We start from the raw sequence: 23,338 nt of genomic DNA, 5'->3' as shown, positions 1-23,338 counted from the left end.
AGGTGCCCTTGAGCAAGGCACCCAACCCCCCCAACTGCTCGGGGCGCCTGACCAAAGGCCAAGACCCTCTACTCTGAGATCTCTCCACTTTGTGCATGTATAGGTCCTGTTTGTGCATGTGTGTGTCTTTCAGACCTGTGTGTAATTGACAAGCAAGAGTGAAAACATTGAATTTCTCCTCAGGGGATTAAAAAAGTAAATAAACAGAAACTTAAACTGCTTTATTGAAAACAGTGCTTGGTGTGAGGGTTCCTGGTTTGCAGTTGACTGGTGACTCTAACTTGCCCATAGGAGTAAGTGTAAATGGTTGTCTGTATCTATGTGTTAGTCCTGCAATAGTCTGGTGGCCTGTCCAGGGTGTACCCTGTCTGTCGCCCAGTGTCATTTGGAGTAGGCTCCAGCCCCCCCGCGACCCCCAACAGGATAAACAGTCACAGAAAATGAATGAATGAATGAGTGCCTGGTGTTGTAGTAAATTAATAGCTCTGTAATTAATGAAATGTTACAAGGAGGCTCTAGTCTGAATTCTATGGTTCAACTAATCAAGAGCAAACATGACTTGGTGATCAGGTTTAAATTTTTTTTATTATCATAGTTTCCCAGACTTTGCCAGAGTATTTGGATAAAGCCTCTAACAAAGTAACTGTATACATTGCATTTACATTTGGAAAAGCAAAGCAATGCGTTCTCACCCACACCACTAAGCTTGAAACAAAATAGACAATGTATATATGTATGTTTATGGAACATTCATCCAGCAGAGAAGAATAATAATTAAATGCCTCAACAAATTGCCTACCCAATCTTGAAATTAAAAACAATAAACTTGAGTTGTACTACAGCAACAGCTTCTAATTAGTGTGGGCATATGAAAACTACAGATACAGTTTTATAAATATGGTTCAATCAATTGTTTCCAAGCCAATTACTGACACATCACTTTTCATCTGTATTGTTTTCCTTAATAAATAATATACAACATGATATACCTGACTATTACTTATTGCCACTGTCCTTCTTATCTTTCTTGCCACCCCCCTTTCCCTTTCCTTGCTCTGCCTTTTCCTTCCCCTTTCCAGCATCCCCTTTCCATTTTTGTCCTCCCTGAGCCATCCCTTTCTGCAGCTGGGCTGTGTGAACCTTCTCAATCAGAGAGAAGCAGTCTTCGTCCGGAGTGATGGGGCTGGCCATGCTCCCTTGGTCATTTGGGTTGGGAGATGATGGCCTGGAGTGTTTCTTTCTGGGACTTCCATGGCTTGGAGAACAGTGCCTAGACCTGACTTCCTCTTTTGGGACAAGGTTTAAGTTGAAGGACACGGGTCGGCCAGCTCCTGGGCTCAGAGGGATCACAAGGTTATCTCCAGGGGCTCCTAGAGTGAGGAAGACTTCTGGGAATGTGCAATGTTGGCCGGTATTCTTCTGTATCTTGAGCAGATAAGAGCCAAATAAGCAACGATAAAGGCACACGTCTTTTACTGAGACAGTCTACACCTGACAGTATACACAAGCTGTGGCACAACTTACCTGCTCTGGTGTGAAGCTCATGGACACCCTCACTGTCACCTGCACGGAACAGTTCAAAGACTTGACTCTAAAAACTTAAAGCACTTAAAGGGTACCTTCAATATTTTGAACCTTGACTGTATTTTCCCATGTTTTGTGACTAAATGACTGATGGGAACAACAATTTCTGAAATTGGTCAGTACTGAGCGAGAGTTCTGCAGCTGGTAGCGGCAAAATGGGCTGCTTGTAATCACTTGGGGCAATTGAGCACTGTCCATTTACGCCCACTAAAAGTGCTTGTTTTTCCCACTGACAGGTTCAGATTATTAATAAGAGTGTCTGACAACATTATGGAAAGATCCCTACAGAGGTCGACCTTTTGTTTAGTAAGTAACATTCTTCTTATTTAAGCAGAAACAGCCCTGAAATCGCCATCACCAAATCTACCAGGCTCCATTTAAATAGACTGTAACTGTATCCTTGTAAATCACAAGTTGTCAGAAACAAAATAAAACTCACCAGAAACGTCTTTCCAATAATCAGCGAACTCTGGTTTGATTGAAAAATCCCATTACTTCACGATGTTCAAATAAAAAATATGCTGGCTTTCTCTCTTATTGCCTCATAATGGATGGAAGAGCACAACTGTCCCTACCTCTAAGATGTGGCTAGAGGATTTAACTAGCACACTCCATTTGGAAACGATAAGATGTGCCCTGAAAGATAGGCTTCAACAATTTAATAAAACCTGGAAATGCTTCATATCATATATTGCAACTGCAAATCTAGCACAACAGTCCAACCCCAGCACACACTGTAGTGCAACTGAAACGACTTAAGAGTGATGGGCCTCTGCGGGTGGAGGGAGGTGGGAGAAGTGACGTGGGTATGGGAGGGTAGCCCTGCGACTTTGGTGATTCTTTTTTTTTTTTTTTATCATATCATTTTGTGTTGATGTATTTGCACTTCATTTTACTACCTTATTTAATCGTACTTCTGTGCCTATTACTTTTGATCCCTTATTGATCTCAGGGTATCGTGCACTATTATTAAGTTGGGAAAAATGAGCCTTAAATGTAGATGTTGATTATATGTGGAGCCCATCTGCTCATTAAAAGATATTCATAACGAAAAATATGCTGGCTGTTTTCATGCTAAAATTAATGTTTATTTAAATGGAGTCAGGTGAAATTGGTGATTCTGATTTCAGGGCTGTTTCTGGTTTAGCAAAAAGGATCTTACTCTTTAACAAAAATGTCTATCTCTTTAGGGATCCTTCCCATAATTTTGTCACTTATAATAATAACCTGAGCCTGTCAGTGGCAAAAACAAGAACTTTTAGAGGACATACATTGACAGTGCATAAATGCCCTGAGTGGTGACACTGCAGCCTTTTTTTTTTTTCATTTCAAAAATGGCATTTGCATTAGTTACCTAGACACAAAACATGTGAAATAGGGTATGGTGATTCAATTCACTAAAAGCTGGACACTGTTGCATTTGGGGTGAACAATTTACCTGTGCTGTGGAATTCTTCTGAAATTCTGTCTCGTTGGTAAATGAAGCAGATTTGGGTATAGCTCCGGGGAAGACAGACTCTGCAGTAGTCATCTGGGGTTGAGAGGTACGTCTGGAACAGTCCTTCCTTGGTGCTGTTGGTGTACTTTCAGCCACAGTGATGTGTGGTGGAGAAGCCTTGCAGAATAAATGTAAAACGAGAAGCAGTTGAGCTGCCAAGTATTCTGCCACAACAGCAGTTATTTATTAAATCATAATAAATTGTAGTTATGAGGTTGTTTATTAAGCAAATATCTCCGTGTCAACATATATTTTCTTCTTTACATAAAGTAAAGATGGTGCAAATATGCTCCATATCTACAATCGAGTACCATATCTGAATTTGTTAACATCTAGATGCCCTAAAAGCTATTCTATAGGAGCAACTTGTGGTCCAAGGAGGACATTTTTGCCATGAACAGTTCTTGAGTTACAGTATTGTTGACAGGTGAATATGCCTGCATACTGACAGACATACATCATGCCCTGCATACCATTAGCTTTCTGTGAGTGTGACATAAAAATAACAAGGAACTAAATTTAGCAACATTTGGCAATATTCCTTGTGTTTGTACCACCAATGATATAAATGTTGTTTAACTTACTGAGATTCTAGCCTTTGTATTTCCACCATTTTCCTTTCTTTCAGAATTCCCACTTATCCCCGGCAGGGTGGGGAGTGCCACGCGCTGATCATCTAGCCGTTGCCCCTGACTGGAGGCAATATATTTAAAGAATGCGTCGGCATCTGCACCTGTTAAGGAGAGCCAAGAGTTATGTCTGTGACGTCTCAGAGACAGAAGACACATGTTTGACCTCGCCCTGTGTGTTTTTACTGACCTGTGGGGACATTATTTAAAGCACTTCCATTGTGTGTGGGTGTGGCAGGTGTACTTCTGCTGGGCTGTAGAGAGCAACGTTGCTCTTCCATACGTCCGCCTTGGGCATGACTTATCATTTTGAAGAACTGCTCCTGCTCAGCTGGAGATATCTCCTAATAGAGATGTAAAGGAAGAAACACATAACTTAACTTACAATGACTCAAAACAATCAGGGGGACAAAATGAAACAACCCGATCTATCTGACTGCAAGGGATGAGTTTCCCAAAAAACATAAAAGATAAATAAATAAGCTGTGTATTGTGCAGCGTGATGTTTCACCTGGCTATTTTTGTCAGGTTTGGCACGGGTTAAGGAGGAAGACCTTTGGGGAGTTTTTTCAGATGTATCTGAACTGGGATGATCTTTGCGCTCGGTACGCGGAGTACCCGTATTTTGGAGGATTTGTGGTGCAGAACACCTCTGTTCATCCATCCTTGAGCCCTGTAGGAGGAAAACAGGATTCATTGGAGTATGTTGGATCAAAGCACTTGGATGTGCTGTTAAATATATTCTACATCTCCATAAAAACATATGGCATGAAATAAACAAAAAACTGTTTCACAATGGTCTTTACACCATGCTGTGTATAGGGCCAACCTGGACTTTGGAGACCATGTAACACAAGTAGCTTGCGTCCTTCTCTGCAGCAGTTGACGCTGATGTGCTACCACCATTCTGTATCCCTGGCAACGAGGGAAGAGACACTCGCTGGTCATCAAGCCTTCGGCCCTGAGAGCTGGCAAGCATGCTGAAGAACTTCTCAGAGTCTGGACCTGGGGTAGTGAAAAAAGAGACATATTGATTTCATGTTCAAATATGAAATGAGCAATGAAATTATCATTGTAACAACATTAAACACAAGAATAAAAACAAGATGGTAAACACGTTTGCATTCTGACCTTTGGGCTCGGTGGTCTCACTGGGCTTATGTTTGGGTGTGCACTGGGGACTAACATTTAAGACACATCGCTGTTCATCCATTCGCTCACGCTGGAAGTGAGTCATTAAGGAAAAAAATTCCTCCTGTTCAGCTGAAGTCAAGACCTAGATGGAAAAAATGTACAGGACATATTAAGGTCAGAGAATAAAAACTCTGCAACATAAATTACATACAAAAACAAGAGGAGAAATCACAGATCTAAGACCGTATACCTGTTTTTGAGGTGCTTTATCTTTACTCTTTGGTCGTTCTATGTCTGAGCCCGGGCTGAATGAGGCTGAACGTGGAGCGCCTGAACCAGATGCAGACAAATTCTTTTTTGGTGAACACTGGGATTGTGTCTCCAGCTTTGAAAGCTGAGGCAGCGAGCACCTTTGTTCATCCATTCTGGAGCCCTGAAAATGCATTAGACCAGCATTTTGATCAGGAGGCATATTTCTTTGACTCATTATGTTCCACAGAGCCTCATGATGACTTCATGTAAGTAAATGATTATAGGATTAGTAGCCCCGAAAAAGCAACACTGAACTGTATCACAGCTTTCAAATACTGCTATTAGCTGTCCCATGTGAACTGTTCTTTGTGGGGTCATATGAGGCACTTATTCATGGTAAGTGTAGGACATAAAGTAGATGTCAGTCTGCACGCCCTCAGTTTGCAGAAGAAGGCAGGGGTACTGCCACAGAAGATAAGCAATGTAACCTGACCTAGAAGAATAAAAAGTTTAAGTGTATGCTATATTAAGAACATTTTCCACATCCTTACTTTGCTGCAGATGGCCTGCTACAATGGGGAAGGTGATTATTGCTTCAGTTCCCCATGTGGGTTCTCATCAAAGCCACCAGACTCCACTGAAAAACCAACTGAATTTTAGCTTGCTAAACACAGAAGCTACTGGTCTACCACTGCCTCGATCAGTTAGTGTGTGTTGTTGTGTGACTTTGGTGAATGTGAACTAAACCTTTTGAATGTCACACAATCACACAAACAAGCTAACTGATGGAGGCAGCAGCTCCTGTGTTCATCAATGTTAAATTACTGTTTTTGTAAGTGTGGAAATATTCAGAATATGGCTTCCACTTAAACTGTTGATTTTTTTTAGGTGGGGCGTCTTTTAGGTGGCTAAAATAAGTTTTGCTGCTGACCCCATCTGGAGCAGTATATTGCTGAGTTTCCACGTTGGTGCTCCTGCCTGCTTCTCCAAACTGGAGGCAAGCTGACCGACACTGTATGTAACACACTGAGTATGGATAAGTGCCTCATGCAACCCCACTTCAAAAACTCCAAACTATCCCTTTAAGATGTTGGCATGTTATGACATGACTGACTTTGAAGCACTGTACACTCAAGCTATTGAGAAGAGTGACAATGCCCTCTGCAAATTTATGGCTGTGTTTACAGCTTTGTAGCATCCTATAAATTACATTTTATCTGTGTAATATTTTGCCCACATTCTAGTTTTATATTTGTGCAACATTTAAAGCCAGAGTTGTATACTACTCTGGTACTTTCGATCAACAGCTTTTTAAAATATATAAATCTTTGGTCTTTGTAAAAGGAAGCACTAACCTGGACTTTGGAGACCATGTAACATAGGTAGCTTGAATCTCCCTCTGCAGTTGATTTGGCATTTTCCTTTCCTTGCAATCCTGGCAGTGATGGAAGGGACACCCGCTGGTCATCGAGCCGTTGGCTCTGAGTGTTGGCCAAGAGGCTGAAGAAGGATTCAGGATCTGGACCAGGGAAGATGAAATGTGAAAATAGGTGAAATAGCTGTGTAATGATAGACAATGTACTACATTTCTATCAAGAAGAAATGGTAAGTAAGAGGCAATTTCAAGACTTGCAGCACATCACTGGATATATATATACAGAGACAGATTTATAAGTACAGCCAGTTTTTTACCTGTGTTGGATGTACTTGCAGCAGACTTTCTGTCTGCGTGTTTGGGTGTGCAGGGTGCACTCTTGCTAGGATCAATGGAACAGCTCTGGTCGTCCATGCGCCCCCGCTGGCCACGGCTGATCATATTCATGAACTTCAGTTGTTCATCAGGTGATTCTTCCTATTCAACAAACACAGTGAGGCAAAGATTTGAACAAATGAGGGCAAACAACATCTAATTACACATACTGCACTGTGGAAGAAACCTGTAATCATTAAGTAACTAGAATGGCACAGTAGGACAGACCTCTATAGACTTGGAGTGCTCAGGCTCAGAGGGAACCTGTAATTGGTTGTCTGGTACGAACAGAAGCTTCCTGTTTCTATCCGGTGTACTCTCTGTCAGAGAAATCTGAGGTGCAGAGCCGTGATGGTTATGGCTCCCGGGTTCCTGAGAAAACAAGTCACATTTGAATGGATTAATCATCACACTACCTCTGTAGGTGCCTTTTACAGCCCTTTACAGCATCTAGTCTAGTACCTGGTAATTAAACCCTGGCAGTGACACCCGCAGTTCATCAAGGTGTTGCCCCTCAGAGTGTGAACCTGTGGGGAGCAGGGGTGAAAAAATCAGCAGTCAATCTACAAAAGGACACACACAATGCAGATGTTTTTTTGTGTGTGTTTGCCGTCCTAACCTGCAGGGGAAGTTTTGATCTGTCTGGTTTTAACAGGACAGGAGTAATGCTGTTCGTCCATTGGTCCACGCTGTGAGGAACTCATTATGTTGAGGATTTGCTCATGCCCTGGGGCCTCCTTTTGAACATCAGCCAAAAAAAGCAAATAGTGAATCAGTCACAACTTATAGATGGTGTTATCCTTGATAGTTGTCCTCCATCATTCGGGCTCATTGGCCAATGTAAATTTTAAAGGAGCACTTCACTCACAAGATGCCCATTTGTATATCAGATGTTGATGCTGGATTAACTTGAATTCATAAAGAATACTTTTTTTGCATGCCTCCTCGGAAAACAGCAAACGTATTGATTTATTGTTAGATTGGGTGCCACGTTTGACGACCGCAAAACTATAAAAAATATCTGTCTACAAACTCTCACACAGCTCATGCAGTCTAATCTAAGTCTCATTTATTCAGTCATATCCTCAGTTCTCCCCAAACACATGCATTTTTAACAAAACAGAAGTTAAAGTAAAACCTACCTATGTTTTTTCAGTTTTTTGGCGATCCCTATGGTCCCCAGTCTATCAGTAAATAAATATGTTCACCATTTGTATGTGAGAAAAACAACAAATTCAAGGTAACATGGCATGACTAATTGATTTACAATCGCTTATTTTGTGTATAAGTAATTATTTCTAAAAGCTCTCACACCTTCCTATCACAATAAAAGTCCTGAAAGTCATGTCAGGGACCAATGTATGACCAATGAATGCAACATGTAACCAATAATAATATTATTTTGCCAATGAATTGAGATAAAATGCTTGTTCATGGAAGAAAATGAATACAAAATCTTAAAATATTTGCCTTTTTGTTCACTTTCAAGAACTAAATACTATTTGGCACACAAATGTATAAAAGAAATATACAATATGCAACAAATAAAAACATCGGTCAAGAACATAAGGCATCAATGTAAACAAATCTTGCAAGCACAGGAATTAATGTTCTGCCATAAAAGTCTTACCAGTGCAGTGTCGGTAGCGTCTGATTTTGAGTCCGCTTCAGCAGCTGAAAGTCGTGGAAAACAATACAAAAAAAGCGAAAGAGCCCACAAGTGAAAACTAAATAAAATGTACAACAGCACAGAAAGTTACTCTGATAACTGTAAATGACGGTGTGTCCTTTCAGTGCTTCTTGAATGGAACTATTGTATGTGCAGTGGAGATGACAATCCCGATTGACACTACTCCAAATGTGTACTGGATACGACTTGGTGGAAGGCTTTTAAATAGAGTTAAATCCCGAGTATTAACCCATTACCATTAAGACCCAAGCCAGTGCCGCGATCGTAATATTACCATCTGTAATCCCAGATGAAAACATAATCCTCAGTATGGAGAAGGATGATCTTTTTCACTGGTAGGTGTACACATTCTCTTCTCCTCCTGACCCAACACTGTACTTAAAGTTCATGTTTGCATTTTCAAGCCACCACATTGTATAGGGTGTGAATAGGCATATGCCCAGGTTGTGACATTGAGATGAGCAAAACCACCACTGCTGTGATAAACAAAGGTTAAACTCAAAATCTATGTACAATTGTACTTACAAATAAAGTCAGCCACTGTAGCTATTATTATTGCTGTGCATCTCTTTCTCTCTCTCAACCCAACCTGTCAAGGCAGAAGGACATCCAGCTTGAGGCTGGTTCTGCTAAAGGTTTCTCTGCCGTTGTCCCAAAGTGCTTGCTCATGTTGGGAACTGTTGGGTCTGTAAATTAGAGTATGATCTACTTCTGTTATGAGTTAACACCATATGAACTAGAATTACTGCCTATCCGTTGTATGACTCCATTAACCTGTCAAGTTTTCTGTCCAGACCCATATGTAGCCGTGACAGTAGACATGGGCGCACTGTCGGGAGAGACAAACTAGGCAGATGTTTGAGGCCCCACAAAAATTTTTTACCCTTAGCTAAGTCTCGCTCGACTGGCCAATCATAATGTAGCACTGGGCTGGTTCAGATCAGGGTCCGACAACAACACAGCTGTGCTCCATTGACTCTAATGCAGTCATCTCAGATTTCCTTCATTTTCAGGCTGGTTTTGTGGATTTGGAGCTAAATGTTGTGCCTGGGGCACGTCGTGTATTAATGATACTCGTTACCTGGAGAGGTCAGGTTTCTTCCCTGTTCCAAAACCAAAATCAAACCCTGAAAAGTGTAGGGTTAGCTAGCTAGCTACTGAAGATATAGCCTACTGAATGTATACACATGCTGCTTTTGCTTTTTAATGATTTTAACAGTGAAAAAAAGACTAACCCTGTTGTACAGGAACCAGTGAAGGGAAGCAGAGAAACTTTGCTGATATTGAACCAGCTGTGTGTCATCGCAGTGTGTGCAGATGAATGTTGTTTGACTTCCCCCAGAGATCCCTGCTAGGCGGCTGAGGTCCGAGCACAGGGGGGGAAGCCAAACACCGTTCATCTGCACACACTGCGATGACACACAGCTGGTTCAATATCAGCAAAGTTCCCTTTATATTCATTGTCTTCTGTGGCGATCAGCAGTGATGTGGTGGTTCACTTTTACGCTGTGATCTGTAGCCTATAGTTCGGCTTTAGCTTCTAACTATCTTTGTCTTTTTAACCTGTTGTTGCTGCTGAGTCAGTTTGACATCCTGGATATATCCTTCAAACACAGACTGCAGACCCTCTGTCTGCTTCTCTGTTTCATTTTTCAAAAATAGGATAATATTTCTTCAGGGAGTGCAGTTAGTTACAGTGTGGGCTCCATGCTTACTCTGACAGCTTGTCAGACGATCACAAAAGGGTGGGACTTAGCGGATGAATGAATGAATGAATGTCCTCTGGAACACTACGCACAAGACACAATTTAAAGTGAATATCATGTTTCTTTTATTTCTCATTTAAAACAGCAAAGAAACAAACACCCACCACACTTTCTCCCAGCAATATATTAACGTATTTGGTAAATGTGCAAGATTTCGTAAGACAGCAGTTGAGACATTTTGTCTAAGGTAAAATTTCCCAGACATTAAAGAAAAAGGTACCTGGAGAGAAACGGTATTCCACACTTCATATCACTGGATATATGATACAACTTCTACTGACTTATATACATCTACATTAGACCTGATTTTTGGCGTGAGATGATCCAGTTTTGTGGGAGTGACGCACTTTTTTAATAACAAAATTAGGGACAATCACACACACGTATATATTGTAGTAACAAAAATAAGAATTTGAATGAGAATAGTAAAATAATCTAAATATTAATTAATTAAATATTTTCATACATTTTTTCAATCACAGCAGTATACAGAACCCAATTCACAACACACAATAAAAAGGACCGTACTAAAACAAAATCAAGAATCACTAATGTTTCTTTCCATGGCTACATCTAAGATTTTACTTCAGACGTCAGGGATGCTGTAACAGAAAACGCTTAACCCTTATTCCAGTGCGCCCTCCCCCATCTGGAGTCTAACCACCTAACAATCAGGATTAGGAACCTGGTCGAGACTCTTCAGGTCATTCAGGAAGCTGGTTGGAGTCATGACGTGAGAAGACCCTGTCGAGAAGAAAGTGGTATTTGTTTAAAAAAAAAAAAGAATGCTGTACTTTTGGGACAGAAATTGCCTCCTAAACAGTGATTACTTACCAATCAGCACTTCCCATTTCCCATCGGTGGCTCGAGTGACTTCATACGCAGAGCGCATCTCTGAATGTGACACCCCACCAATCACAAATATAATAAGCCGTGGGCCAGTGCGGTATTCTGTTGGAGATTTATTTTTGTGCCAGTGTCCAAAACGTGCGCTGCTGTAAAGGAATTAAAACAGTAACTGAGCGACAAGTATTTTCTTCTGAAACTTAAGGCATGTGTGTGGGCAGCCAAACAGTAGTGCTAGCTAAACACTAAGTTTAAAGAGACAGTTCAACCCAAGATCAAAAAGACACATTCTTCCTCTTACCTGTAGCGCTATTAATCAATCTAGACTGTTTTGGTGCGAGTTGCCAAGTATTGGAGCTATCTGCCTACTCTGGAATATAAAGCCCCATTTCCACTTAACACTTTCGGTATAGTATCTTTGAAACCAGAAGTAACCCTGCAGACATGGTGTCTAGACCCTAGATCCATGTCTCTTTCCCAAAATCATGACTTGGTTACTCAAAATAATCCACAGACTTTGTCGTGAGCAGTTTCATGTAGGAACCTTTGCTAATCTGTATCATAACCGGAACTGCCATGTCTGGTTTTACATTGTCAGTCTATATTCTAGTGTGAATATTTATGACTACTCAGTTTTAATTCTGCACTTTGCTAAAAACAAAGGAGGACAAGCATTGTGCATAGTGCAGATTATGAGTGAACTCAGGTTCATGAGAGTGGTTTGTATAAGCATTATCATCATGAGAGGAATTCCCTGGGGGATTAAAGGTTATTTAAAGCAAAACTGGCCTAATTTCACCTTTTCAACTCACTTTGTCAAAAGCTTGGCTCCAACTCCGTCACAGGGATAAAAGCTTTTATTTGACAACCTTAATCTGTCTGCTACCCTGGTTAACATTGTTGTTACTAAAATAAAAAAATAATGTTTTAGACTGACATCACTTTGAAACAAAAAGGGCACATGGGATTTGTTTTTCTTGTTGTCTTGTTTTGAAAAAGTTTGGTTTGTTAACCATTCACCAATTACTCCTTTATATACGTCATGAACTGTATAAAGCAACAATGTGCAGTTCATATATATTTTTTCCTTCCTGTTTCCAGCACCCACCTGACTGCAGTCTGAGTTGTGTTGATGGGAGCAGGATCAGAGATGAATGGCCACTGCTTTCTGTCCAGTTTGTCGTCTATGGCATTCTACAATACATAAACACAAATTGTTTGAGAAAGCTGAAGGCAAAACTGAACAGAGGCCTGCACTACAAAGCAGGATTTGAAGTTAGCAAGGTAACTCAGGGTTAACTCTGGGTTTTCAGTACTAGGAAGCTGGTTCTCTTTTTACTGGGAGAAATCGCTGTGGTAACTTGTGCAGAACAGCTAACCTGCTCCGGAGCAGGTTAACTTCAGGGTATATATTGTTATAGGTCAGTAGAATAAGTTTATTATTCCAGGGCTCTTTTTCCACTGGTTTTTAAACAGAGCTTCTAACAAACAAGAGATTGTTTACAACACTAAACACATGATTTTAGCTGCATCTGAATTGCAAACTTTACTTTAGTCTGCAGTGATCGCTGACAGCGCTGCTTCTTTTACACTCTGATTCCATCACTGCAGCTCAGAATAACATGAGACATCTACATGATGAGAACTAGGATAACACAGATAATATTTTATTAGAAAAATAATCCACACACTGTTAGACTTTTATAGTCTCAGCCTATGGTGTATTTTTGGATAGTGTTCTCAGTGTTTCCATATTTTTTGTTATAAGATTACAGAGTATCCTTTACATCCCGCGTCACTGACATTTCACTGTCTTGGAGTCACAGACACTTTCGGTACCCTTTCATCATATATATCATATGACTCAGGCTACTTCATCCATGGTTCTAATGATGTCGCTCGTAATTAACACCCCTGCCTTTTTCACATGAACAAGCTCGTGGCTGGAAATGAAAACCCAGAGCTGACAGAGCTAGTTGTTAATCAGCTTTGTAGCACTGCTTACGCAGACTGACAATGTTAGGGTTTGTCAAACCCGATAACGAAAAGATATCCTGGTAAGTTGAACTGGCGTCGTAGTACAGGCCTCAGGTGTGCCAGCAACTTCAAAATCTCATTTTAGCTTTAGTACCTCCATGATGTCCTTGATGATGGGCGTCCATCTGGAGAGCTGGTATGTGCTCTCTGTGCGCTCCTTCCTGTCTGGCAGCGTTTTCCCAGCATTGCGGCCCTAACAAACAAACAAACAAACAAAAAAAAATATATATATACATATATGTAACAATACTGAAGGTATTGATTTACATTTAAGACTGTAGCAATCAGGAAATTAACCCCAGCTATGATGTTACAGCCCAGATTCTGCAGGTTGGTGATGATGTTGCTGTCGGCCTGTATGTTTGCGTGCTGGATGAGCTTGGCAAGGTTCTCCTCCCCGATGCCTGCATGGATTACCACATATTTAAAAACAGTGAGGGCAATGGTAACACTTGACTCTCCGCTATTCACTTCTTATTAAATCCCCTGATCCCATTAACCCTTCGAATTAAGGGTCAGTCATTAAGTCATTAAGGGCACACCTTTTTTCTTGTGGAATATGTACAGCAGTATGATGCGGATTTTGTCATAGGCCTCAATCTCATTGTTCAGAAGAACAGGGACAATGCTCTTCATGGCATCCTTTAGCTGTTCCCCTTCTGCAGTTGATCCCATTGCCAGGTCCTGTGGAAGAAACATGTGGTTAACTATTAACTTCAACAGGAATCTTGATCACCAATTACAACTTAAGTCAGCTGATGGACGACTCAGGGAGCAGCTGACACAGGAAGATGAGTCGCCTCTCAACCTTTTCCAACAATTTCTTCTCTTTCATGGCATATTTATGTTGTTTATGACAATTTGTATATTGAGAGTTTGCTTTAGTTTTAGTGTTCATTTTTTGTTATTCTTGCTGTTTTATTTTATTTTTTTTACATTTGAAATAAATAAGTAAACAAAACTGTCCTAGATTGCACAGTAAACCCCCGGAGCAGCATTTATAATCCATTAACTATGTCAAAAATAACGACAAGTATTGGCTTCTCAACTTGGGCTTTTATACTTACACTAGCTTTGGGATTTCCCTTTAATGCAATCCTGGGCACTCTGCAAGCTCCCTAAAAACTCTTGTTAAGCTTTATGAGTATTCCGTCTAAGCCTTGTTAGGGCCAATCAACGACAAAACTTTTTATGAGCACATAAAAATACAGCACATCGTTTTGTTTATCACCTAATCACACAGACATTTGTATTGGGTTGCCCAAACAATGCAGAACACTAAAACAAACGACAGCTGACAGAGAGCTGTTGCTGTTTGGATCACGCTGTCCATCATTGAGCCAAAGCATGCCCATTGGATTAAAGAGGCAGCTTTCAGACATGCTGACAATCCATTAGTGCAGCTGAGTGATTCACTCATACAAAAAGGCCCCATTAACACTTGCGTCTCATAATGCCACAACCATGCATCGCTTATCATTTCCTGTGTGCTTGCGGCTCATCTGATACAAGACTAAGTGTGACAGAGCACACCCCCCCTCAGGGAGACAAAAGCATGTCTGGCTCATACAAACAACACAGTGGGGCTTGGCACTAGTCTGGACCGTGGCTTTATCCCGGGCTGATGTTGATTGACGGATTTCTACATTACCAAGTAGTCCATATACGTGTTATTACATGACTCAATAATGACATAACAGCTTCTTCCGCATTTCTGTAGATATATAGATGCTGATATCCGGTCCCAAGCTTCTTATGCAATATTATGATTCCCCATTAAATATCACAAGACCAGTGGCTTTGAGCATACTCCACAACAGCTATAAATAACGATGCCATCATACTGAGGTCGCTTAGTGTGCAGAGTTAGTGGGGGAGCATAATTCTATGTCTGACATCCCCTCTAAGATACTTACTGCCAGTGACTAACACGGTGGGGCATTTAGTTGATCCACTGAGATATAAAAACTACAGACTGTTTTGCCAACAATGCATGAGCAGACAAATTCCAAGAATAATGATTTAATGGTCATCTATGGTGCTTTTCTCCTCAGGCATCAAGAGATCATGTTTCTACTTATACCTACAACTATAAATGTACAGGATAGTGTCACTCATTAAGTTGCCATCGCTTCTGGGACCTTTGTTATTTTTACATTTGCTGCCCCTTAAAACAGATCATAAACAGATTTAATATTAATATTATAACACTACTAGGGAGTGGATGGCAAAGTATTGGGGCTCTTTCCTCTGCTGTACACTCAAATCTGCGCAATTCAGTGGTAATATTTGATCAGCTGTCTTTAGACACATGTTGAGCAGCTGACCAGATCTTGTTTTTTTCCTCTAAACTAAAAGCTTAGCATTTATGTATTGTGCTCTTAGTTTTGCACTTTTAAATACATATATCCGGTTGTCATTTCACCCTCTTTGGCTTTGTTTTTGTGTGTTGTAAACGCCCTTTTCAAGCAGTTTGTGACATATGCCTGTGAGAAGCGCCATACAAAGAAATTTTACTTACTTGCTAATAAAACTGTAAATGTTATGAACTGGACCTAAAATTGATATTTTTTTAATCTATGAGAGCTGTTTGTGTCCTAATAGCTGGGTTAAAATGACAATGATACTTTCACCACAAAAAAAAAAAAAAAATCAAGATTCATTTTAACCATACTGACCTGTTCCACTTCACAAAGCTTATCAAGAGAGGCCTTGAATTTCTTCATACAAGCTTCGGCTAGGTGCAAGTGAGTAGAGTACTGTGAATGAAAATGAGCAGTGATTATTTATTTATTAATATAGTTGTTATTATGACAAAATCATATGATATGTAAATCCTGTAAAACATTTTTCCCCAAAGCTACAGGCAAGACTGACGATTCCAACATGAGATAAAAACTTTCTGTAGCTTCTGCGCTGATAAGAAAGGGACATTCTTGTAGAGATATACAGTCAACGTATGGGCAAATTAACTAGAATGTAGATACTTTATTTTAGACTGTAATCTACTGTATAGTCCTCTTCCTAAACAGTTCAGAGAGTACTTGCTTATAATGAAAAATTATCATCAGATGATAATACTGATTGCAAAGAGTCGGCTGTTTTTTATCCCACTCACCATGCTCAGCTCCTTCTGGTACTGTGGCATCTTTTTTAACATCTGAGAGAGATCTTTTATGTTGGCCTGAAATTCAAACGTTTTCACCACAAAATTGAATAAGAACATAAAAAATAGTCTTCATCTTATATCACGGACATCTGTAATAGTAACTGAACAGAAATGAGTACTGCACATGAACACTCACGTTGTCAGTGCACATTCTCTTGCTTTCACAAAAGGTGCGAAGAAGCTCTGTCACTTTCCTGCAACAATGGGTTTTGGAAATGATTAGTCCCTTTGTGCAGAAGTACTTTTGAGGACCAAAGTTTTACCCTTAAAAGAATACTTCACCTGCAAAATGACCATTCGTATATCAATTACTCATCGAGTGTTACATTTAATTTGTGAGGAAACTTCGCTCTCGTTGCCTCGACAATGAACACAGAATCCAAAAAAAAGCAATTGAATTGAAGTAAACTGGGGTCGCTAAAATGTTCCAATATAAAAAATTCCACCAACAAGTAGCAAGCCCAGAGCTTGGCTGAGCATGTGTGTGCGTTTAAGCTCTACTTAAGTTCAAAAGCGCACGTGTGGGGCGCCAAGTTGCTCATCTGGTAGGGCAGGTGCCAAATGTACAAAAGGACATGTCCTTACCGTAGTGGCTGTGGTTTTGAGTCCATACCGCAGCCCTTTGCTGCATGTCATTCCCCTTCTCTCCATCCCCCTTTCACGCTAAAACTCCAAAAAATAACCCACGCTACTCAGCTGTGTATAAAACTATTTCTATTGACATGTTTTAAATTATAATGTTTTAGCAAAACTGCATGCATTTGGGAAAGTACTGAGCATACGACTACATAAATGACACTTGGATTACACTGCATGGATTATGTGAGAGATTGCAAAAGGATGTTTTGATGTAGTTCTACTGTTGTGAAATACGTTCTCGGTTTACATCCCTTCATCCCTTCATGAAGAATGTTCGCCTTTTTTTGGTTCTCCGTTCACCATGGAGTCATACGCAGAAAACAAAGCTTTCTTCATGAATTCAAGATAACATGGTGAGTAATTGATATCAAATCTTTAAGCCACTTAAAAATATATACATTTTCTTACAATATGATTATCATACATTAATTCATTCTTTTTATATTCTACACTAAATATGAGGTATGGGGTAAGTGTGTGTTTTGAAGTTGTAACATAAAACCATATGAAAGCAACGAACAGAACTTGTTGAGAGGGATGACAGTGAAACCCAGTCATGTGGAGATGTGACATGAGTGATTCTCTCATCTCCTTGTGACACACTTACTTAGTGACATCAGCAATGTGCATGTGTCTGAGCTGAACCCAGAGCTCGTCATCTTCATCCAATAACACTTCTCTGTCATTTGAATTCCCGATGCCAGTTGTCTGGTAACTTTAAAAAATAAAACAAGTACAACACAGCTGACTAGGAATAAACGTGATGCCCATGACAGACGTGGCAAAACTAATGAACAGCAGCCTATATGTAATAAGATGTTCACTCACGAATAGATATCCTGTTTGATATCTAGCAAGTCGTAGGCCATTGCCTGGAAGGTCAGCTCATGTAGAATAGGCGAGATGGGGTCAAAGCCACGATCGACAATCAGTAGCTGGGATCTCGCCTTGTCTGCACCCTAAAACAATGAACATAAGGGATAACAAATTAGTAAGGTCTATAGTACACATGAAATATAAGGCTCTTTATTATGTTTTTGTGAATCTGTCATGCCGTGAAAGTCTTATCAGCTTTTTTCTATAGGGGTTCAGTGTCTGTGTGTGATGAGGCATGCAGCAGGACTCCAGCAAACTTGTCAAGTCCAGTAAAACAATAAAGAGAATGCAGCACAGCATGGTAACATACTTCAGATGTATGGAGAGCAAAAAGAGAACAGTAATACATGCCTGTTAAGGCCCATCTCAGGAGCAAGGAAATGTCAGCTAAGAAAGACAGAACAGAAGAAGAGAAAGGTCCAGGAAAAGTGTGAGAAAATAATCAACAAGGAATAAAAACCAGAAACCACAGAGAAGTCCACAACCTGTGAAGAGCTGCAGAATCCCAAAGAAAGTGTACCCTCTTATACAGAAGCAGAAAAAAACAGTATAAGAATTCAGAATACAAGAATTTCATTTATACAGTAGAGCACATAAGTTGGTCTGAGCAGTTCCTTACCTCTCCCATGCTTGGGTTGTCAGCTTTGTGAGCAGTGAGGCGCTGGTAGACTTCTTCAGCCAGCCTAGCATTCTCCTCTGGTCCCCTGAGAGACAGAGACGTACACAACAGAATCAGTAAAATAATGAGCTTACTCTGATTTCAGAGTAGTTTCATGCAAGGCTTCCATACTTGCGGTAACGAATTGCAGGGTACTCCTTGAGAGTATCACACAGGGTCGCGATCTGCTCTGCCAGATTTTCCATCATTTTGTCTTTATTTTCATTTGGCTTAGAGCTGTAGAAGGAGTACAGGGATGTTGCATCATCCAGGGAGAACACCTGCAGGGAGGAAATGGATTGATATTTGCCTCAATTTAACCATATCATTTTCACAACAATCAAGCTGCACTATTCTTTTTTTTTCCATTTACAATGGAAATTAATATTGCGTTTAAGGTGTCACTCGTACTGAGAAGCCCACAGAGAAACCCACTCTAAAGCTCTTCTTAGCTCTAGCGGAGCATTTTAGCGTCTTTCAGCACAAACTTTACAGTCTTGTTTCATTCTTCACTCTCTGATCAACCTTGTTTCCAGCCTCAGCAGTCTGCAGTTAAAGTGAAAAGGCTCTGATGAACCCACTGTATGCTACCTGCCCAGCAACAAACATCACACAGACAAAATAAGTGACTAGCTGTTGAGCATTTAGCAGTTAGTCAGGTAATTCTGTCAGAAGCTGTTGGTAGCTAAACAACAACCAAAACAAAATTGAATCACTATGTAGCCAAAAAAATCCAGGTTGGTTTAAGTAAAGGGGAAATAATTTCCTACCTGAGACTCATATGGCAGGAAAGCGACATTGATCTCTTTTAAAGTCTTGATGACCTTGGCAATTCTGGATCTCCCAATCTCGGCAAAGAGACCATCTGGACAAGCTATGGAAGCAAAAATAGATTTTAAAAATTTAGAAATGATAACGGTTTAATATAATTATTTGATATGGTTTGAAAATTTAAATATTTTGCACTGTATATTTGAAAATAACTGATAAATGAGCTTCCTTCAGGTTGCATGTTTTTCAGGGAAATTAAACATAAAATTAATGACGCAAACTTGTACAGTTCACTGTGCACACACACAGACACAGACAAACTTACTATCAGTGAAGAAGATGTGTGCCGCTTTGTAAGTGAAGGTCGAGTCTTTGAAGTCGTTAATGAGGGCACGGACCGACTGTAATTGAAAATAAGTTTTGGTTAAAAAGATTATAAGAAAAACTCTGAGCACTAAGAGTTTTGACTCTGAGGGAAAAGCAGCAGGGAAAAGCAGCGGCCAACCTTCTCCACAGGTGAAATCAAATAAATGGCCTCCAAACTGGAGATGGGCTCCCTGCGTTTGTTGATGTCCTCCACAACTGAAAAAGGAGAAAACAGAGGTATTTTGCTTCAACCTAAAAAAATCTGACTTGATCAATATGCAACTACAAAGTTAAGCAATGCTTTAAAAAAGTGTAAGGATATTTGTTAGTTTTTTAAAGTTTGATCCCTAATGTATACAATTAATCCAGAGGATGCAAGACCAGAAATTATCTGCATACTTACTGGTGACCCCCTCTGCCAAAATGTCAGACATCTTACAGCAAGAGGACAGAATCCGCATGCTCATGTGATCCACAATAAGAACCTGAAGAAACAAGAAACACTGGGTTACACTTTCAGTGTGACAAAAACAGGGGACTTCTCTAATCTTACTGGGCAAGTGTTACCTTCCATTCTCCATCCTTCTTCACACTCTTGATGACCCCATTTAGGATTTCTGTAGAAGAGAAAAAAAATATCCTGTATGATTACAGAACTATCAAAAACTTGGAAAAATTTATTGCAAGAAAAAGTTAGGTAGAAGAGATAACAAGTGTTGGAATTTTAGCAATGACTCACTGACTAACTTAACACGATAATATTTTATGTGATGGTTATCTCCTATCTATCGGTCGTTTTTATCGTGTGAAATAAAGAGTGACACTTAATCTATTGTGCATCAGTGGCTGCAAAGCTAATATGTATGTGTAGAATTAATTGAAATATTTTCTTAATAGCTTTAGTTTAATCACTCCAAGGACATACAACAAGACCAGAGCAAGTGAAATATCAATGTGAGATGTTGCGACATGTGTCTTCAACTCTCTAAACCAGGAACCAGGAACTTTCTTGAAGCAAACCCATATTTAGCACTTGTATTTACCAACTCTGTTAGTTGGGTGCAACTTCCTTGTGCTGTACTGTTCAGATTACAGTGTGTGAAGCTCAGACAAAAGCATCGTGGTTCCAGTGACTTCATAGGCACAACGGCTGAGGTATGATACCACTGCTGTGGAGGTGGAGAATCTTGCCTAAAATGCCCTGATATCAGATATCATACTTCAGCGCAAAGAGCAGAGGCAATATTTCACACAGCAGAAGTCATTATGTGCAGTGTGGCTGTTGTTTAGGCCATTGTCTACTCGTCAGACACTGGGTGACGAACCACCTGAGCTAAACAGTCCTCTCTTTAATAGTGCACAACAAAAAATGAAGAATTAAACTGCTGTGATATCATGTTAATCACTCAACTTCCTTGCTTAACCTCATTAGAAACACAGTAGTGACGCCCTAAAACACATGATCAGTTGTCGCAAGTCTTATTACTACATCAACTCACTTGCTAAATAACACAATAAATAGCAGGTTGTGGGGTGGCATGAGTTTAAATCAGCAGTCAGCAGTCATTGTTATCACTATGTCATGACTTGTTTCCAAAATGACATCCGGTGCTGGTGGGGTTTATAAATGATTCACTGGACAGGCCTACAAGATATTTGTTTGTGGATCGGGAGGACTGTTGAGATAGGACAACAAAATTATAATCTAACCTGTACCAACATATGATCAACAACACAGAACCGACTGACAAAATTATTTAAGACTAGGGTTGCACAAATACGAGATTTTCATGGTACAGTGATCATCGCAGTTTCTCGGTATCACGTCATTACAGAATTGGTATTATCAGTTACAATGACCCGTAAAGGAATGAAAACAGAAGGTCTTTCCTTTTATTGAACAAATGTTTTATTATTTTAATCAAAACTTGAAACCATAGTCTTAATGGAAGGATGTGTAAACAGTCTCCTTCTTTAAAATAACTGAAATAATGGCGAGATCCTCCATCCAGCTGCATTTTTTCAATGCCGTAGATAAGCAAATGTACACGGCATGATAACCATCAATTTTCATACCATGTTTTGCCTTGACAACAGTGTACACCTACAACCCTGTTAAAGACTATCTGACAACAAATGTAAATGCAAAAGAGTGAACTAATAATTTTCATTTTTTCCCATGAAATATTTTGGACCAAGTGGAAAATTCATTGCTCACGAATGTCTCATCATGCAATGCCTAACCTATTTGCATACAGGGAACTGGAAAAGATGACTACTTGTGTGGCTGGCGGCAATTATTTATATATATTTACACACATATATATGTATATATATAGATATAGATATAGATATATATATATATATATATACACATACACAAGCTCCTAAGACTTGTCCATATGCAACCTTTCAAACCACTTTTGCAGAATCTCACAAAAACAAATAGGTTATGGGGCCTTGTACAAGCAAATGGCAAGTCATGGTGTGATTTTTAAGTCCTGTGTAAGGTCAGGGTTACTTATATTACAGGTACACACCTTAGGATTTTAATCACTTTGTGTAATACACCTGCTTAACCTTGACCTGGTCACAAGGATGGATCAGTGATCAAAGAAATATACCTTCATCATTTTAAGTTGTTTAAAACAATTTAAACACTTAATTACAGTACTTAAAATGCTGCAAAACGCTTATAATGTTAAATAACCATTACATAAATCCAAAATGACACAATGAATTGGTTTATAATTATTATATCTAACGTTATGCTTCTTTAAGAAGTACTTTAAAAGCAATATTGATGTTGAAACAATAATTATTTGTTAAACGAAACAAGACACCTGAGTTAATATTAAAACATATGTAACTTTACGAACCTTTTATAACAAAGGTTGTGTTTTTATTTACCTGTTTACAGCCTGACTGTTCCGGCTGAGAGGCCAAGTGATCGGACTTCCTTTAACGTTAGCTAGCTAGCGTTAGCCTAAAACTTGGGTTGTCACTGTCACTTCTGTGTCTACATCCGCTAAATATCGCAACAAAACTACCATTTCGCCACTGCAAATATTGTTACCGACACTTACAACACAAGACTACCACTTCTTCTCAATGGCTTTGTTAACCTTAACATTTTTTATAGGTATTGTTAGCATTATAATTGGGGCATAAGCAGGAAGAGAGACTTCAGGTGGACCAACGTCCGCAGCAGTTTTATGCTAAAAGTAGAGCTTCCGTTTATCGCGCTCCTACAAGACCAGTCCTAACAAACTACATGTGTCTTTCAGTTGTGATAAACTTCTAAAAGATACAGCAAATGTGTCACTTACTTTCTCCAACTACCGCTTTCAGCCCACTCGGTGCCATCTTGACAGCAGTCTGATGGCTACTCGGTCACTTCCTTGTTGTTAAAGCCTGAATGGTTCCAGCACACTGCTTTTCATAGCCAAATATCGCCCCCTATCGTCTGACACTGGTAACTACATATCCCATGCGTTTTTGTGCTGTAACATTCAGTGTATAGTTGGACAACAAATAGAAAACATGCAGGAAAAATCAGTTAAAGCCACATTTACTCCAATTTGATTCAGTCCTAAATTAAACCAGTGCAATTCCTGGCCATTTTTAAAGATTCATTGTCACTACAACAGTTTTGTTGACGGGTGTACTAACT

The 23,338-nt window shown here is 39.8% G+C and overlaps 2 protein-coding genes across 3 annotated transcripts; both read right to left on the bottom strand.

The window, feature by feature from the left end:
• Positions 1-575: 575 nt before the first annotated feature.
• Positions 576-9,839, bottom strand: LOC125879759 (uncharacterized). The gene is made up of 15 exons (XM_049561825.1): positions 7,990-9,839; positions 7,467-7,584; positions 7,310-7,374; positions 7,076-7,219; positions 6,790-6,949; positions 6,453-6,616; positions 5,096-5,278; positions 4,843-4,987; positions 4,541-4,716; positions 4,223-4,384; positions 3,902-4,055; positions 3,667-3,815; positions 3,023-3,199; positions 1,525-1,563; positions 576-1,425 (listed from the first exon to the last, which is right to left on the bottom strand). Exons 2-15 carry the CDS (start codon positions 7,549-7,551, stop codon positions 997-999), a joined length of 2,232 nt encoding a protein of 743 aa, XP_049417782.1. The 5' UTR covers positions 7,552-7,584; positions 7,990-9,839; the 3' UTR covers positions 576-996.
• A 505-nt stretch (positions 9,840-10,344) lies between these two features.
• stxbp2 (syntaxin binding protein 2) lies at positions 10,345-23,096 on the bottom strand. Of its 2 annotated transcripts, none has more exons than XM_049561829.1 (19): positions 22,995-23,096; positions 20,233-20,282; positions 20,069-20,150; positions 19,805-19,881; positions 19,625-19,700; positions 19,299-19,402; positions 18,661-18,809; positions 18,490-18,574; positions 17,823-17,953; positions 17,602-17,709; positions 16,492-16,549; positions 16,305-16,370; positions 15,865-15,945; positions 13,729-13,870; positions 13,484-13,590; positions 13,281-13,379; positions 12,258-12,343; positions 11,138-11,298; positions 10,345-11,047 (listed from the first exon to the last, which is right to left on the bottom strand). In XM_049561829.1, the coding sequence occupies exons 1-19, from the start codon at positions 23,029-23,031 to the stop codon at positions 10,968-10,970; spliced, it is 1,779 nt and encodes a 592-aa protein (XP_049417786.1). In that variant the 5' UTR covers positions 23,032-23,096; the 3' UTR covers positions 10,345-10,967. The 2 variants fall into 2 exon arrangements, with proteins under 2 accessions (XP_049417786.1, XP_049417787.1); XM_049561830.1 differs by having other exon boundaries at positions 11,138-11,295.
• Between the last annotated feature and the right edge of the window lie 242 nt (positions 23,097-23,338).

Source organism: Epinephelus fuscoguttatus, linkage group LG19 (assembly GCF_011397635.1).
Source record: "Epinephelus fuscoguttatus linkage group LG19, E.fuscoguttatus.final_Chr_v1".
In the NCBI taxonomy this organism is placed as follows: domain Eukaryota; kingdom Metazoa; phylum Chordata; class Actinopteri; order Perciformes; family Serranidae; genus Epinephelus; species Epinephelus fuscoguttatus.
This window is presented reverse-complemented; position numbering and strand designations above follow the sequence as displayed.

What these genes read in the sequence shown, in the direction of transcription:
- stxbp2 (XM_049561829.1), bottom strand. Translation starts at nt 23,031, where the DNA reads ATGGCACCGAGTGGGCTGAAAGCGGTAGTTGGAGAAA. An exon ending in CCTGCAATTCGTTACCGCAA is followed by an intron (nt 18,575 to 18,660) that starts GTATGGAAGCCT and finishes TCTGTCTCTCAG; the next exon opens with GGGACCAGAGGAGAATGCTA. An exon ending in AGCTTTGTGAAGTGGAACAG is followed by an intron (nt 13,871 to 15,864) that starts GTCAGTATGGTT and finishes TTTCTTCCACAG; the next exon opens with GACCTGGCAATGGGATCAAC.
- LOC125879759 (XM_049561825.1), bottom strand. Translation starts at nt 7,551, where the DNA reads ATGAGTTCCTCACAGCGTGGACCAATGGACGAACAGCATTACTCCTGT. An exon ending in ACATGGTCTCCAAAGTCCAG is followed by an intron (nt 5,279 to 6,452) that starts GTTAGTGCTTCC and finishes ATGCATTTTCAG; the next exon opens with GGCTCCAGAATGGATGAACA. An exon ending in ATAAAGCACCTCAAAAACAG is followed by an intron (nt 4,988 to 5,095) that starts GTATACGGTCTT and finishes TTTTCCATCTAG; the next exon opens with GTCTTGACTTCAGCTGAACA.